The sequence below is a fragment of the Nannospalax galili genome, unplaced genomic scaffold, assembly GCF_000622305.1.
Source record: "Nannospalax galili isolate Female #2095 unplaced genomic scaffold, S.galili_v1.0 scaffold232, whole genome shotgun sequence".
In the NCBI taxonomy this organism is placed as follows: Eukaryota; Metazoa; Chordata; class Mammalia; order Rodentia; family Spalacidae; genus Nannospalax; species Nannospalax galili.
This window is the reverse complement of record NW_008331488.1, coordinates 2,095,832-2,108,751: the sequence shown is the minus strand read 5'-3', so window position 1 is coordinate 2,108,751 and position 12,920 is coordinate 2,095,832. Positions and strand designations below refer to the sequence as shown.

Here is a 12,920-nt window from a genome sequence, read left to right as displayed (position 1 = left end):
ATAACACACAATTAAAATAGCCACATGAAAAAAATCTCTTAATACACATAATTAAAATAGTATATAACACACAATTAAAATAGCAACATGAAAAAAAATCTCTTAATACCTGAGAATCTAACTATAACTGTTAATTTAAATATTCATTTATGTTTGATCTTTAAGAACACTCCAATATAAAATAAGTTGAACATCTCTGACATCAGAATGCATCTATGGCTTTGCTATGTGGATTGAAGGCCAGTGGCTCACCAGTCGCCTTCCAGGGCTTTAGCACCAGATTGGGACAGCAGAGGCATCTGGGCTCTTCAGTGTGAAGACAGTCATTGCTGGAGAATGCAGACTGTTTCATGTAAAGCAAACTAATCAATCTCCTTTTAAAACACGGTCTAGCCTTCTGTTCCTCTACAGAACCCTTACACGTACAATTTCTAACATAATTTTTGTACAGGGAAACATAACTATGTTCAACCAAAATTTAGGATCAAAATTTTAAGAATCCCCATCTTTCTACTGGTTAATAAAATATAGCATATACCTTTGAGAAAACAGTTTTTTAAGGAATATATATATGACTTGTAAAGGCATAATAGTACATAAACATAAAACAGCATATTATTTGTAAGTACAATCAAATTGAGGAGGTAGGGTTTTTAAAATCAAATTCTAGTATCTCATACCTTCTCTATTTTACACACACAAATTTCAATATAACATTTAACACAGTGTGAATTTTAACAAAAATTTGTACACACTTTTAGGGCCGTTTTATTGAAGCACCATAATCCACAAGTGAAATTAAAGAAAAAAATAAAACAAGGGACCTGAAATATATATATATTATATATGTATGAACATATATGTCAGTAGAAATATAATGGCTATGGGCTTGTTTGGTGGAATTATTAATTTGATAATTACTGACATACAATCATGCTTACAGTAGTGTAAAATAGTTTTTCCTAATTTTATTTGCTCCATTTTAACACATGGAATCACTTCATTGTACCGTGGGAAACTGACCAGGTTGGTTTGCACGTGTGCTGCTAACAATATAAGATAATGATGGCCCATTCAAAGCTGTTAACAGCAACGATGTCTTCGTGTAATTCATTCAAGCACGCTTGAATTCCCTATAAGCAACGATGTCATTTGAAGATGATCCTGATTGTGGTCATATCTGTTAAACTGTCTTTAAAACATTAAGTGACCTGAATCATTGGTGAGCACCTTGACACACAAAGCTCTGAATACGGAATTATCCGGAACGGAGGAGTAAGGAAAGGAGCACCAAAGAGCCACGTTTCTCAGGACATCTCCTTTATCAGGCACATCCCGTTTCTGACACTCAGACCACTTGAATGGGGAGACCAGCAGCCATGTGAGGAACACATTTCCCACAGAACCCTCCACACCTGCCATAGACTTTGGTTCCATCCTGAAAGCAAAAAGAGGCAGAAATACAGGGGACTTTCACACAAGCAGGGAAGTGTGCATGACACGGAGAAGCACCTGTTTTGAATCATGTGGTTGAAGTCCTTAGCAAAGGATTTCTGTAGCAGTGACACTAAAATGGTAGCCATGGGAATCTGTAAAGGGGTACGACAGCCTAGGAGTCATACTAGCTGTTGTTGATGTCAAAACCACAATAGAATTTAGATGTTTCATCTTAATACACATGCTTTTTCATCAAGGTCTTAAATTTGTATTGGTGAGCTTATTAGAACCTCTCCAAATTTGCTGCCTAAGTTTACACAATTTTACACAACAATCTCTTTTTGTTAATTTAATTTTATTTTTTTGTTTTATGTGTATGCATGTATTGCCTGCATGTAGGTAAGTGCACCTGTGTGGTGAAATGCCCACGGAGGTCAGAAGAGGCTGTTGGATCCCCCAGGACTGGAGTTACAGACAGTTGTTAGTTGCCATGTGGGTGCTGGGATTCGAACCCGGATCTTCTGCATGAACAACCAGTGTTCTTAACCACTGAGCCATCTCTCCAGCCCCCACAACAATCTCTTAAAACAAGTAAAATACACTGACAAACTTGAGCATAAAGGCATGCAGCTCACATGCCACCCCATTCTCAAACATATCATGGAAATATCTATAGTGTACCAGGGAGAGAAATGCAGAAAGCAACGTTATAGGGAGAGAAAAACTGGGTAGAAGCCATGGACATGGTTAGAGAAAAATGAGAGCGAGTACTTGGGCTGCGAGTACTCTAAGGAGTGTCGGTAGCCTGGGCTCGGGGCAGACGCGAGCTCGGCAACACCTTCACTTTAAGTCCAGCATCAAAAGACTGAGCATCTGCATAGGATGAGAAAAAAGTGAGTTGAACTCTGGTCACACTTATAGGGAAGGTAAATTGTTAGTTTTTATTCAGGGAGGAAAGAAAGAATAGGGACAGAAATGTTCAGGCTTGGGGACATTTTGAGCTGTAAGAATAGTGAAAACAGCCCTTTAACTCCAGGGAGTCTGAGTAAACAGAGAAAATGGTAGCAGACCCGAGTTTTGTGTATTTCCCTATTTCTAGGTTATTATGGTAAAAAGTTCATCTTACTACATTTTATGGCAGATCAAAATGTTTGCATTTCTGTTATTATGTTGGGTTTTCACGAGTCTCGGTTTTGTGCCAGGTATCAGACTTCAAACACTGCTGTCTGGCTCTCATTCTCCCACCACAAAGGATTAAACAGAAATATGCTAAATCAATCCCTAAATTAGCTATTTTTAAGTCGTTTGTTTAAAAAAGTTCACTAGTCTACCCATACAAGAGAAATAAAAAAATTAAAACTTTAATTTTGAATTCAAATACAATTCTTCAGTCTTTAGAAACACAATGTTTTAAAGACTAAGGTATAAGAATACTACATTGCATTCATAAGTATTCATTCGAATCGGAGTATAACATATCACTTTTATTAAAAGAAAAATTAGAAAATATTGGAGTGGGCAGAGGCTGTGGCATGTGTTGGTTTATGTGCAATGTAAGGAAGAATACTTACAGCCTAGGCTCCCTTCCCCATGGAGAGAGCCTGAAGCATAGGAATTATAAGCAGTGAGAGGCACTTTAAAAGGCCTGTGCTGGTACATGCATTCCTGCTGTAGTAAAAGATTACGTTGTAGTTATAACTACAATTGTTATATGTTGGTTTCTCTTCAAATAGTATAAACCTTTCATCTTTTAAAATACCATGAAATACTTATTTTTTGTGTGCATGAGTATGTGTGTGATATAGCTACATGCTCATGTGGGTGTGTACATTCGTACATGCAAATGCATTCATACATGTGTACATGTGTGAGTAGAGGCCAGAGGTTGACGTCAGGCATCTTAATGGATAGCCCTCCACCTTATTTCTTGAGACAGGGTCTCTCCTTGAGACCAAAGCTCATCAGTTTGGCTAATGAGCTCTAGGGATCCCCGTATGTCCATCTTCTCCTGGAGGACAGGGGTCAGAGATGCAGGCCACAGTGCCAACCTTTATGTGGGTGCTGGGATCCAAACTCACGTTCTCATCCCTGTATGGCAGGCACTTTACTGAGCAAGCCATTTCCCCAGCCCCACAGAATCATTTACCTAGATAAAATAGCAGCGTAATCTAGATAAAAATGGGCAAGAAACATGAATGTAGCATAAATAAAGATTCCTAATTCTGGAAAACACTTGGGGACATTAAATGATACATGCACCAATAGCCCCATCACTCAACCAAAGTAATGAGGTAAGTTATGTAAACTCCATATTCAACCCTCTTATTGAAGTATTAAGCCCTAAATCTTCTTTTAGGTTTTTGTTTATTTGCCTTTACTTTTTCAATACAAGGGACTGAACCTGAGGACGGAAGGTACGTGCTAGGCAAATTCGCTGCTGCTGAGCTGTACCCCCAGACAGGGTCTCACTACGTTACTGAGGCAGCCTTGAATTCAGTCTGTAGCCTGGCCTTGAACTTGCAATTCTTCTGCATCTGCCTCCCAAGTAGCAGGGATTATAGGCCTCCAGGCCTGACCTGCAAATCTTAAAATAGGGTTAAATCACTATTTTCTTAAAAAGCAAAACCAAAACATGCATGTCAAATCATTAGCTCTAAATCTGAGATGCATGTTCCTGTATCTATAACCTATATCTGAATGGTGTATGTATTTATATGCACAACAATAAATTTGGTTTGTACCCCATTGTGCATGGAATATTCACTATACGCAATAGATTTCTAGTGACTGGTATGTCTTTATATTTGAGGGAGAGGGCCTTAGTGCTAGATCCCAGCACAGGAGGGGTTATCAGGCCCTTTGGTCCTGAAGGACTTACTTGGGATCTGTGGATGATGACAGAGGCATGCCTCCCCTGAGCGAGCCACTTGGCTGTGTTGGATATCTTCACCCCAGTTCCTGCCAAGTTAATGCTGAACTGTCCCTGGATCGTAAGAAAAAAAATAGATGAATACATAAAATATTTAAGAATGCTCTTGCCTAGAAACATCAAATTACTTTCCAAGGGTCTTAACTGAAAGAACATCGATACAACTTTACTGTGAGGAAATGAACCAGTTAAAGAGTTTTAAAACTGATTATAAAGAAGCCCTCTCAGTTCCAAGTGAGAACAGAGCTGACGTGCGGTGATGGTGATTGTGCAGGCCTTGGTTTCTGTGGCACCCGGAGCCAAGGAGCTTCTACAAATGGCAGGTCCTGATGGTGCACGTGCTGGTATGAAGATGCGCCCAACTTTAACATCTCTGCTGATTTGAGCTTTGACTACTCATTACTGATTTGTGTGGTGCTACATGTTTGATGTGTTTTCTGCAGTTTTATTATCCTGACTCATCCCTTGTGCAACAAGAACGTGAATTCTTCACTAACTACACAAGACTGTCAAGTGCTGCATTTTCATCCCAGCTGTCACCCTTTTAAAGGCCCCAAGAGGATGCATGGACTGATGCCACACAACATACACAGCTGCAAAAGCACTGGGACTCAGGGACTCAGGACTGAGGATACTCAGGTGCTTGCTGCAGCTGTGGCACTGGATGCTTGGACTGAGAGTCTCATGGAACTACTAACAATATCTGTCTGCTGAGGTGCAGGCTCACTTTCTAACACATGTCTGGGTGTAGTTCTCCCAATAACCTGAGATCTAGATTTCTGGGGAACTTAGCAAGCAGCACAGGCCGAGGAGTTGCAGCATAGCTGTGGCTCTGACCCCAACAAGGTTCTGGGGAAGGAATTTTCCAGAGGCTTGGACCCAGAGAAGCACCACTCAGAACCAATAAGGCAGAATAGCAGCTCAGGTTCCAAGGCGTAAGGCACCACAAAACTGTGACTCCAGACTTTGAACTTTGGGACATAACAGTAGCCCTGGCTTTGTGACACCAGGTGCAGCAGCAATAGGAGCCATGATTCAGAGAGGCAGGACATTGTTGTGGTATGGGCACAAGGGAAGGGAGCAATGCAGCAACACTTTACCCTACAAAGAGGCAGGTGCTTCCGCATCCTGGACTGCGATGGGCTAGTACAGGTCCAGGGCTGTGGGCACTGGGGATGTTTGGTCTGATGGATGGGATGGCACAGTTTAGTCAAGCACTGGTTCTCTGGAACATGAAGCACTACACCTATCCAACACCAAGAACCATGGTTCTGTGGGTTGGCAGAAACTTTAGCTCTTTGATTCCATGTGACTTGTGGATCCATGGAGAAGCTGTGGCTTCTGCATACAGGAAGTATGGGGTTCCAGGATGCTGCCTCAACTGTGATGCTAGAGGGTAGAGAAAATGCTGGCATTCCAAATAAGTGTCGGGACAATTAGACATCCCCATAAAACACCCTTCAGGCTTCACACCAAAATTTCAAAACAGAGAAATCTTTGTAATTTGGGATTGCATTTCTTAGATCTGCCACTGTGGTGGTTTGAATGAAAATGTCCCCCATAGGCTCCAAGTATTTGGATATTTTGTCCCCAGATGGTGGTGCTGTTTTCCAGTGGTGGCACAAGTGTGGCTATGCTGGAGGAAGCATGTCACTGGGGGTGGGCTTAGAGTGATTAAGCCTTCTTGGATCTCCAGTTACTTGCTTTCTTGCTTCCTGTGCCTGCTTGAAGATGTGAGAGCCTAGCTTCAGCTCCTCCTCCAGCCTACCTCTGCCACCATGCCTTCCCACCAAGATTGACTGTAATTCCCCTGGAAGAGTAAGCTCAAATAAAGTCTTCCTTCTATAAATTGCTTGGGTCAGTGTTTCTATCACAGGAGCAGAAAAGTGACTAATACAGCCACTAATGGAGCAATCCATAAAAAGGAACACGTTTGACTTCATTACAATAAAATAAGAAGCTTTTACTCTGAAGAAGAATGAAAAAGTTCAGATAAGAACAGAATGCTTGCAAATATCACTTCTGACAAAAGACCTGCTACATCCAGAATAGGCAAAGAGCTCTCGAAACTCGCTAGGAAGAAAACAAATTCAACTTGAGACATGGGCTGAAGACTTGAACACCCACTTCACAAAGCAAAATGTACAAATGGCAAATAAGCCCATGAATGCGTAACATCATTATCCACTGGAAAAATGTAGAAATCATTATCAGACGCCAGAATGAGAAAACAAATGAGCAAAGAGAAACAAGGCTGGCAGGAGCTGTGCTTGCAAGAACGCAGACAGCTAGGTCCTTCCTCTCTGCTGGTGGAAATACGAGATGGTACAGCCACTCTTCAAAATACATCATATGATCTGTAAGGACAGCCCTAGGGAGTTAGCCTAGGGAGTCAGCCGAGAGCTCCCTCAAATTCCTGTATATAAATGTATGAATAATGGTCTCCAAAAACTAGGAACAGCCCAGCACTTTCTAACAGGTAAGTGGGTAAAATGCAGAAAAATTCAGTTAACTATAAAGTTAAATGCATCTCAACAACAAAGGAACAGTCAGGAATGGCTCTCGGAGGCATCATGCAAGATGATGGTAGCCCGTCTCAAAGGCGATGTGCTGTATGAACTACTGCATTTATGAATAATGGTCTCCAAAAACTAGGAACAGCCCAGCACTTTCTAACAGGTAAGTGGGTAAAATGCAGAAAAATTCAGTTAACTATAAAGTTAAATGCATCTCAACAACAAAGGAACAGTCAGGAATGGCTCTCGGAGGCATCATGCGAGATGATGGTAGCCCGTCTCAAAGGCGATGTGCTGTATGAACGACTGCATCGTTCTCACTTCACAAGACAAAGTAAGTCAACTGAGCGGGGCTCGGTATCTGTCAGGAGTTAGGTTGCAGGGAGGGAGTGTGACTCCAAAAAGAGGGGTATTAAGTTTTTTGGATGAGGGGCGGGTAGGTAAACTGGTCTGTACTGTGGTTAGAGTGATGATAACATAATTTGTACAAAAGTCACAGAACTCAGAAACTCCAGAGCACCAAAAAAGATAATTTTATTATGTTATTTTAGGACATAAATTTTCTTTTGGTCTTTTTGAGACAGGGTCTCCCTGTAGCCCCAGCTGGCCTTGAACTCACAGAGATCTTCCTGTTTCTGCCTCCCAAGCGTTGGGATTAAAGGCATGCACCACCATGCCCAGATAAGACGTAAAATTTTTAATGTAGATGGACACAGTATTTGTTTGAAGAAAACAAATTTTCAGTTTACAACAAAGCCCAACCGCATATTAAGTGCATATATAAAGGAAGTTGGAGGATGAGGGGAACCAATGACACGACCAGCACAAAGCAACAAAAACAACAGGTCAATAGACAAAAGAGGGGTTGGTCCTGGTAAGGGATGAAGAAAAGGTCAAGCTCTAATGATGACAGGGAAGGAAAAGCAGAAAACCACACTCCACAGAGAAGATGGCAGGACCAGGCAGCAAACAGCAAACCCACAGCTTCCACGGAGCAGAAACTGAAGAGGTCAAAGAGATCACACACACACACACACACACACACACACACACACACACACACACACATCATATTCAGTAGCAAAACAGACAAGTAGTCAAGAAAATAAGGAGAGAACTCTAAATAATAAAATCAAAAGCTGGATCTTATCACTGTATATTAAACGCTAATCCTTGCTAGTAGAAAATACACATTCTAAATATATAACAACTGATCAGACACTCAAAAGAGTTTCTGGCATGATCCACTGGCATTAGATGAATATGGTTTTTTCTCTTACTCTTTGGGGATCAAATATTATTTACAAGACAGGAGGAGGCCTGCACCGGGCTACTCTGAGAACACTCACTTCACGTTTCACATCTGTATTCCAAAGTGACACGATACGCCCCCGTTTCATCTCATGTTGCAACGTGGAGTTTATTTTCCCTAAAGAACGCCATATGTGTCTGTTCTCCTTTTAGATTCATGTCCTGCTGTAGCCGGTCATATGCAAACACAGAGGATGTGGTTTTGATGAGTCTCAGACAACAGAAGAAGTTCTTTCTGTGACATCAAACATCTGGAAGGTATTCCTACAAATGTCGTGTAACCTAACACAGAATCTGGTTTATACATTTGACAGAACATTTCCAAAAACACTGGGCAGTTTGTATTTTTGGAAACAGTAGCCTCCAGCAAATAAATACAGACTGAATGTGGATAGGCACTGCTCACTTCAACAGCATCTAAGTTCAATAACATGTAGGAATAAAGCTCTGAACTCCAGAAACATGAGGGGGTTGGGGGCTCTCCGGGATGGTAGGGAGCATCTTACCACTGCTTCCACACTTGACTTTCTTAAGGACCTGAGAGAGGCTGTTACCATGGAGCATCTGTTTATCCAAACATAAACTGGAATTGCATGTTTTACAGCTATATCATGTTCTTAAGATGTTTTAGGGAAAATAGGGTTACACCGAAATTGGAATGAAAAAAAGTGTTAAAATGAAATTGAAATAGCTATCTTATTTAAAGGCCTGATTGTACAAAAACTCTTATTCGCATTCCGTGTTCATCAAGAGATGTTTTCTTTATAATAATTGACTTTCTGTTAAGTTATTTACTATGGGGAGAGTTACTAATGAGATAAAAAGAATTTGGATTCTATTTGATGATTATGTGATTTACTTGAATACCAATCCCTTACGGATTGGTTTCAACATCAAACGATGAAGACTAGATTTCCAAACCTTGATGATCTTTCCAAAACATTGTGAGGCCTCATATCACCAAACTGTTCGCATCTTACTAGAGCATCCAGTTTCCTGTGATATCAGATATATGACCAGAAGGCAGAATAGGAAGAGTTGCTAAAGAAAGTTCATCAGTCCCCAAACAGATTGGCCATTGGCAAATGAATAATTCCCATTCAAGAGGGTCAAAATGGAAGTGTCATCAGTAAAAGGAAGCCTCATACTATGGCAAACATTATTTAGCATGCTAAACATTTTAGGTTTCATATCATTCAGTTTAGAACATGTGTTTAAACAAAGAGCACATGATCCTAGAAGAGGAGGGAGCTCAATATGGAAGGACTGTCCTGGGGAAGGAACCAAATGGTGATGGTAAGTCAAAGAGTCAACTCTGGGAGGTAGTAATTGATCACCACATAAGGAAGGAAAGAATCTGTGAAGAAGAAATGTGGACATGAGTAGATCCAATCAGCCTCAACGACTGAATGAGAACACAGGAGTCCTCTGTAAAGTTATCTACCTTCAAAAACAAGGTCAAGGCAACTGAAGAGTTGGCTCTGTGGGTAAGAGTATTTGCTGTGCAAGCATGAGGATCTGAGTTCAAATCCCAGCACCCATGTAAAAAAACAAAGTATGGTCATGTACACATAAAACCTCAGCTCCGTAGCGGACAGGGCTGCTAGGGCTTTGCTGGCCACCAACCTACCTCCAGGTTTAGTGAGAGACATTTCTTAAGAAAATAGGATGGAAAGTTGGGTGTGGAGAGATGGCTTAGTGGTTAAGAGCACTGACTACTCTTGAATTGGACCCGGTTTCGATACCCAGCACCCACATGGTGGTTATGAACCATCCTTAACTCCAGTTCCAGGGGAATCCGAAGCCCTCTTCTGACTTCCGCAGCACTGCATGACACGGGTGCACTCACATACATGCAGGCAATACACTCATACACATAAAATAAAAATAATAAATAAAATATTTTTAAAAAGAAAGAAAATAGGATGGAAAGTGATAGAACAGGACACCTGATATCCTCTGGCCTAAGCATGTGCACTCACACAAACATGTACGCATACACCATATGACTCATAGCCTGGCCTCTCTTACTTCTCCCACCTCTGTGAGATGAGAGTTTTAGCCATGGTCAGTGGACTTAGAACACAGGGCTCCAAAAGACTAGCTATGATGGTGCATGACTTTAATCCAGCACTTGGGAGGCAGAGGCTGGCGGATCTCTATAAGATTGAGACCAGCCTGGTGTACAAAGTGAGTTCCGTGCCAGCTGAGGCTACAGGGAGACTCTGTCTCAAAACAAAACAAAAAAACATTTTTAAGAATCCAAAGAAACAAAGACCTCAGGGCTTCAGATCTTTCCAGGTCCCTGCTGCAGCTAGGTAGGCAGACCACCCCGTTTCTCACACCATCCAGCTCTGTACGTCCCCATTCTATTTCAGGTAAAAGTCCTCAGCTTTTGAACCGCCCTTTTACCCAGTTCCCACCCACTGAGCGAGAAGACAGAGAACCAAGAACACCAGGCACTAACCCTCCCCACCTGAAATCCCTGGTAAGGAAGAGGGCTCGCGCTGAAAAGGAGTCAAGACCAGGGACTTCCTTCACGGCGCTGTTTGCAGACAAGTGCTACTCTGAGGAACTGTATGTCCCCAAATCCACCGTATTAGTACAGAGGTTGTTCTCAGAGCAGAATCATGTAATAAAAATAGAAAATTGCATAGTTTTCCTAAGGGGACTGATATTATCTGGAATTTAATATGGAGAAGTTCAAACTTATGGTTGATATTGAAGGTGAAATTTTAGTGGTGTGCGGTTAAGAGAATGAACAACAAGAATAAAAGCAATGGGTAAATGGAAGGTAAGACTGAAGTTTAGGGGCTGGAGAGGTGGCTCAGTGGTTAAAGGAACTTACTTCTCTTCCATGGGACCCAGGTTTGGTTCTCAGCACCCACATGGCTAATGGCCATTAGTTCCAGGATATCTGATTCCCTCTTTTTGACACCTGGCACACACGTGGTGCACTTACATGCATGCAGGTAAAACATTCATATACATAAAAATAAATAAAATCTTTAAAAAATGGTTAAAGTTTGGGGCTGGAGAGATGGCTCAGTGGTTAAGAGTATTGGCTGCTCTCGCAGAGGACTCAATTCCCAGCACCCACATGGTGGCTAACAACCATCTGTAATTCCAGTTCCAGGAATCCAAACCCCTCTTCTGACCTCCATGGGCATTTCACGACACAGGTGCATTTACATGCATGCAGGCAATGCATCTATATAAAATAAATTTTAAAAAGTTTTAAAAAATAAACTGGAAGGGCTGACACATAGAAGTGTGGGATGAAAGCTATCTGGGGGGGGGGGGCGTCAGGTGCCAGGCTGACCAGACCGAGACTACAACACAGTCAAAGCAAATGTTCACGTAAAAGAAGAGATGCTATCATGGCAATATTTTGCCAAGTAGAGACAAAAATTATAATGTATGAAAAGATCAAGAGGAATATTCTAGCATTGAAAACTTCAATGACCAAGATAAAACAACTGACTAGGAGCCAGGCATGGAGGTCCAAGCCTTTAAATTCCAGCACTTGGGAAGCAGAGACAGGCAGATCTCTAAGTTCAAGGCCAGCCTGGTCTACGTAGCCAGTTGCAGGCCAGCTGGGGCTACAGGGAGACCCTGTCTCAAGTACAAATTCACTAGAGAAACAGAAGATTGGAGGCAGCCAAAGGGCTGGAAAATGTGAGCCCATGGTAATAAGAAAGATGCAGTAATGATGCAGTTGGAGATCAATGTGAACCAACACAGCATGAAAAAACCAAGAAGAGAGAAAAAGGAGGGGCACATCTAAAGAGTCATAGTTGACATTTCTCCAAATATGGTCGAATGCAGTAATTTATACTTCCAAGAAAGCCAAAGCCTCCAAACGGAATAGACACAGATCTCCATGTATGCTTCCTAGAAGATGCGGAAAAGCACAGAGAATGGGACAATCCTCAAACAGCTGAACACTAGCCACTCACACAGAATCCCCAGTAAGATCAATAGCAGATGTTTACCATCTGTCTACACGTGGAAGGGCAGTGGGATGATGTATTCAAAATGCTAGAAATTAATACTGTAATTCAAGAATCTCATGACAAACATACATATTTCAAACACATTACAAAATAAAGACATTCTCAATAAACAAAGCTGAAAAGATTTCCTGCTAACAGACCTGTCTTAAAAAACACATTGAGAGAGATTTTCTGGTTGAAGTCAAAGGATAGGAGACATTAATATAAATCAGCATAAAACAATCAAGTTGTAGTGGTAAAGGTAATCATGTGGATAATTAAAATTGATACTACAATTGCATAATCCCTCACCTCCCTCCCCTTAACTGATTTAGAAGCAACTGAATAAACCAAATGTGTCTAATTCTATAATTAACTTGCTGAGGTTTGGATAGAGAAATGTCCTGAAATGCTGTGTGTAGAAGGCCTGGTCCCCACCCGGTGGCACTGTTGGGAAGTGACTAGATCACGAGGGAGTTAACATCATGAATTTACTGATGAGGTCGTAGCCAAATGAGCTACTAGGAAGTAGAGGCTAGTTACAAGAATTGGCCATTGCAGTTGTGCCTTTGAGGGGTGTCTTAGTTTGTTCTTCATTGCTGTGACAAAACACTCTGACCAGTACCAACTTGGGGAGGAAAGCGTTTATTTGTCTTACATCTCCCAGGTCGCACGCAGTTCATCAGGGAGCCCAAGGTAGGAACTCAGGGCAGGAACCTGGAGGCAGAAGCT

General features: G+C 41.5%; 1 protein-coding gene across 3 annotated transcripts in view; it reads right to left on the bottom strand.

The window, feature by feature from the left end:
- Nucleotides 1-6: 6 nt before the first annotated feature.
- Nucleotides 7-12,920, bottom strand: part of Adamts20 (ADAM metallopeptidase with thrombospondin type 1 motif 20) — a 158,875-nt gene continuing 145,961 nt past the window's right edge. For 2 of the 3 annotated variants that reach the window (XM_029560348.1, XM_029560360.1), the window contains 2 exons: nt 4,316-4,420; nt 2,964-4,021 (listed from right to left, as the gene is read on the bottom strand). In XM_029560348.1, the coding sequence (XP_029416208.1) occupies nt 3,911-4,021; nt 4,316-4,420 (216 nt within the window). In that variant the 3' untranslated portion in view covers nt 2,964-3,910. Of the gene's footprint in view, nt 1,439-2,963; nt 4,022-4,315; nt 4,421-12,920 lie in introns of those variants that run through there. The other variant, XM_008826600.2, reaches the window with a different exon arrangement.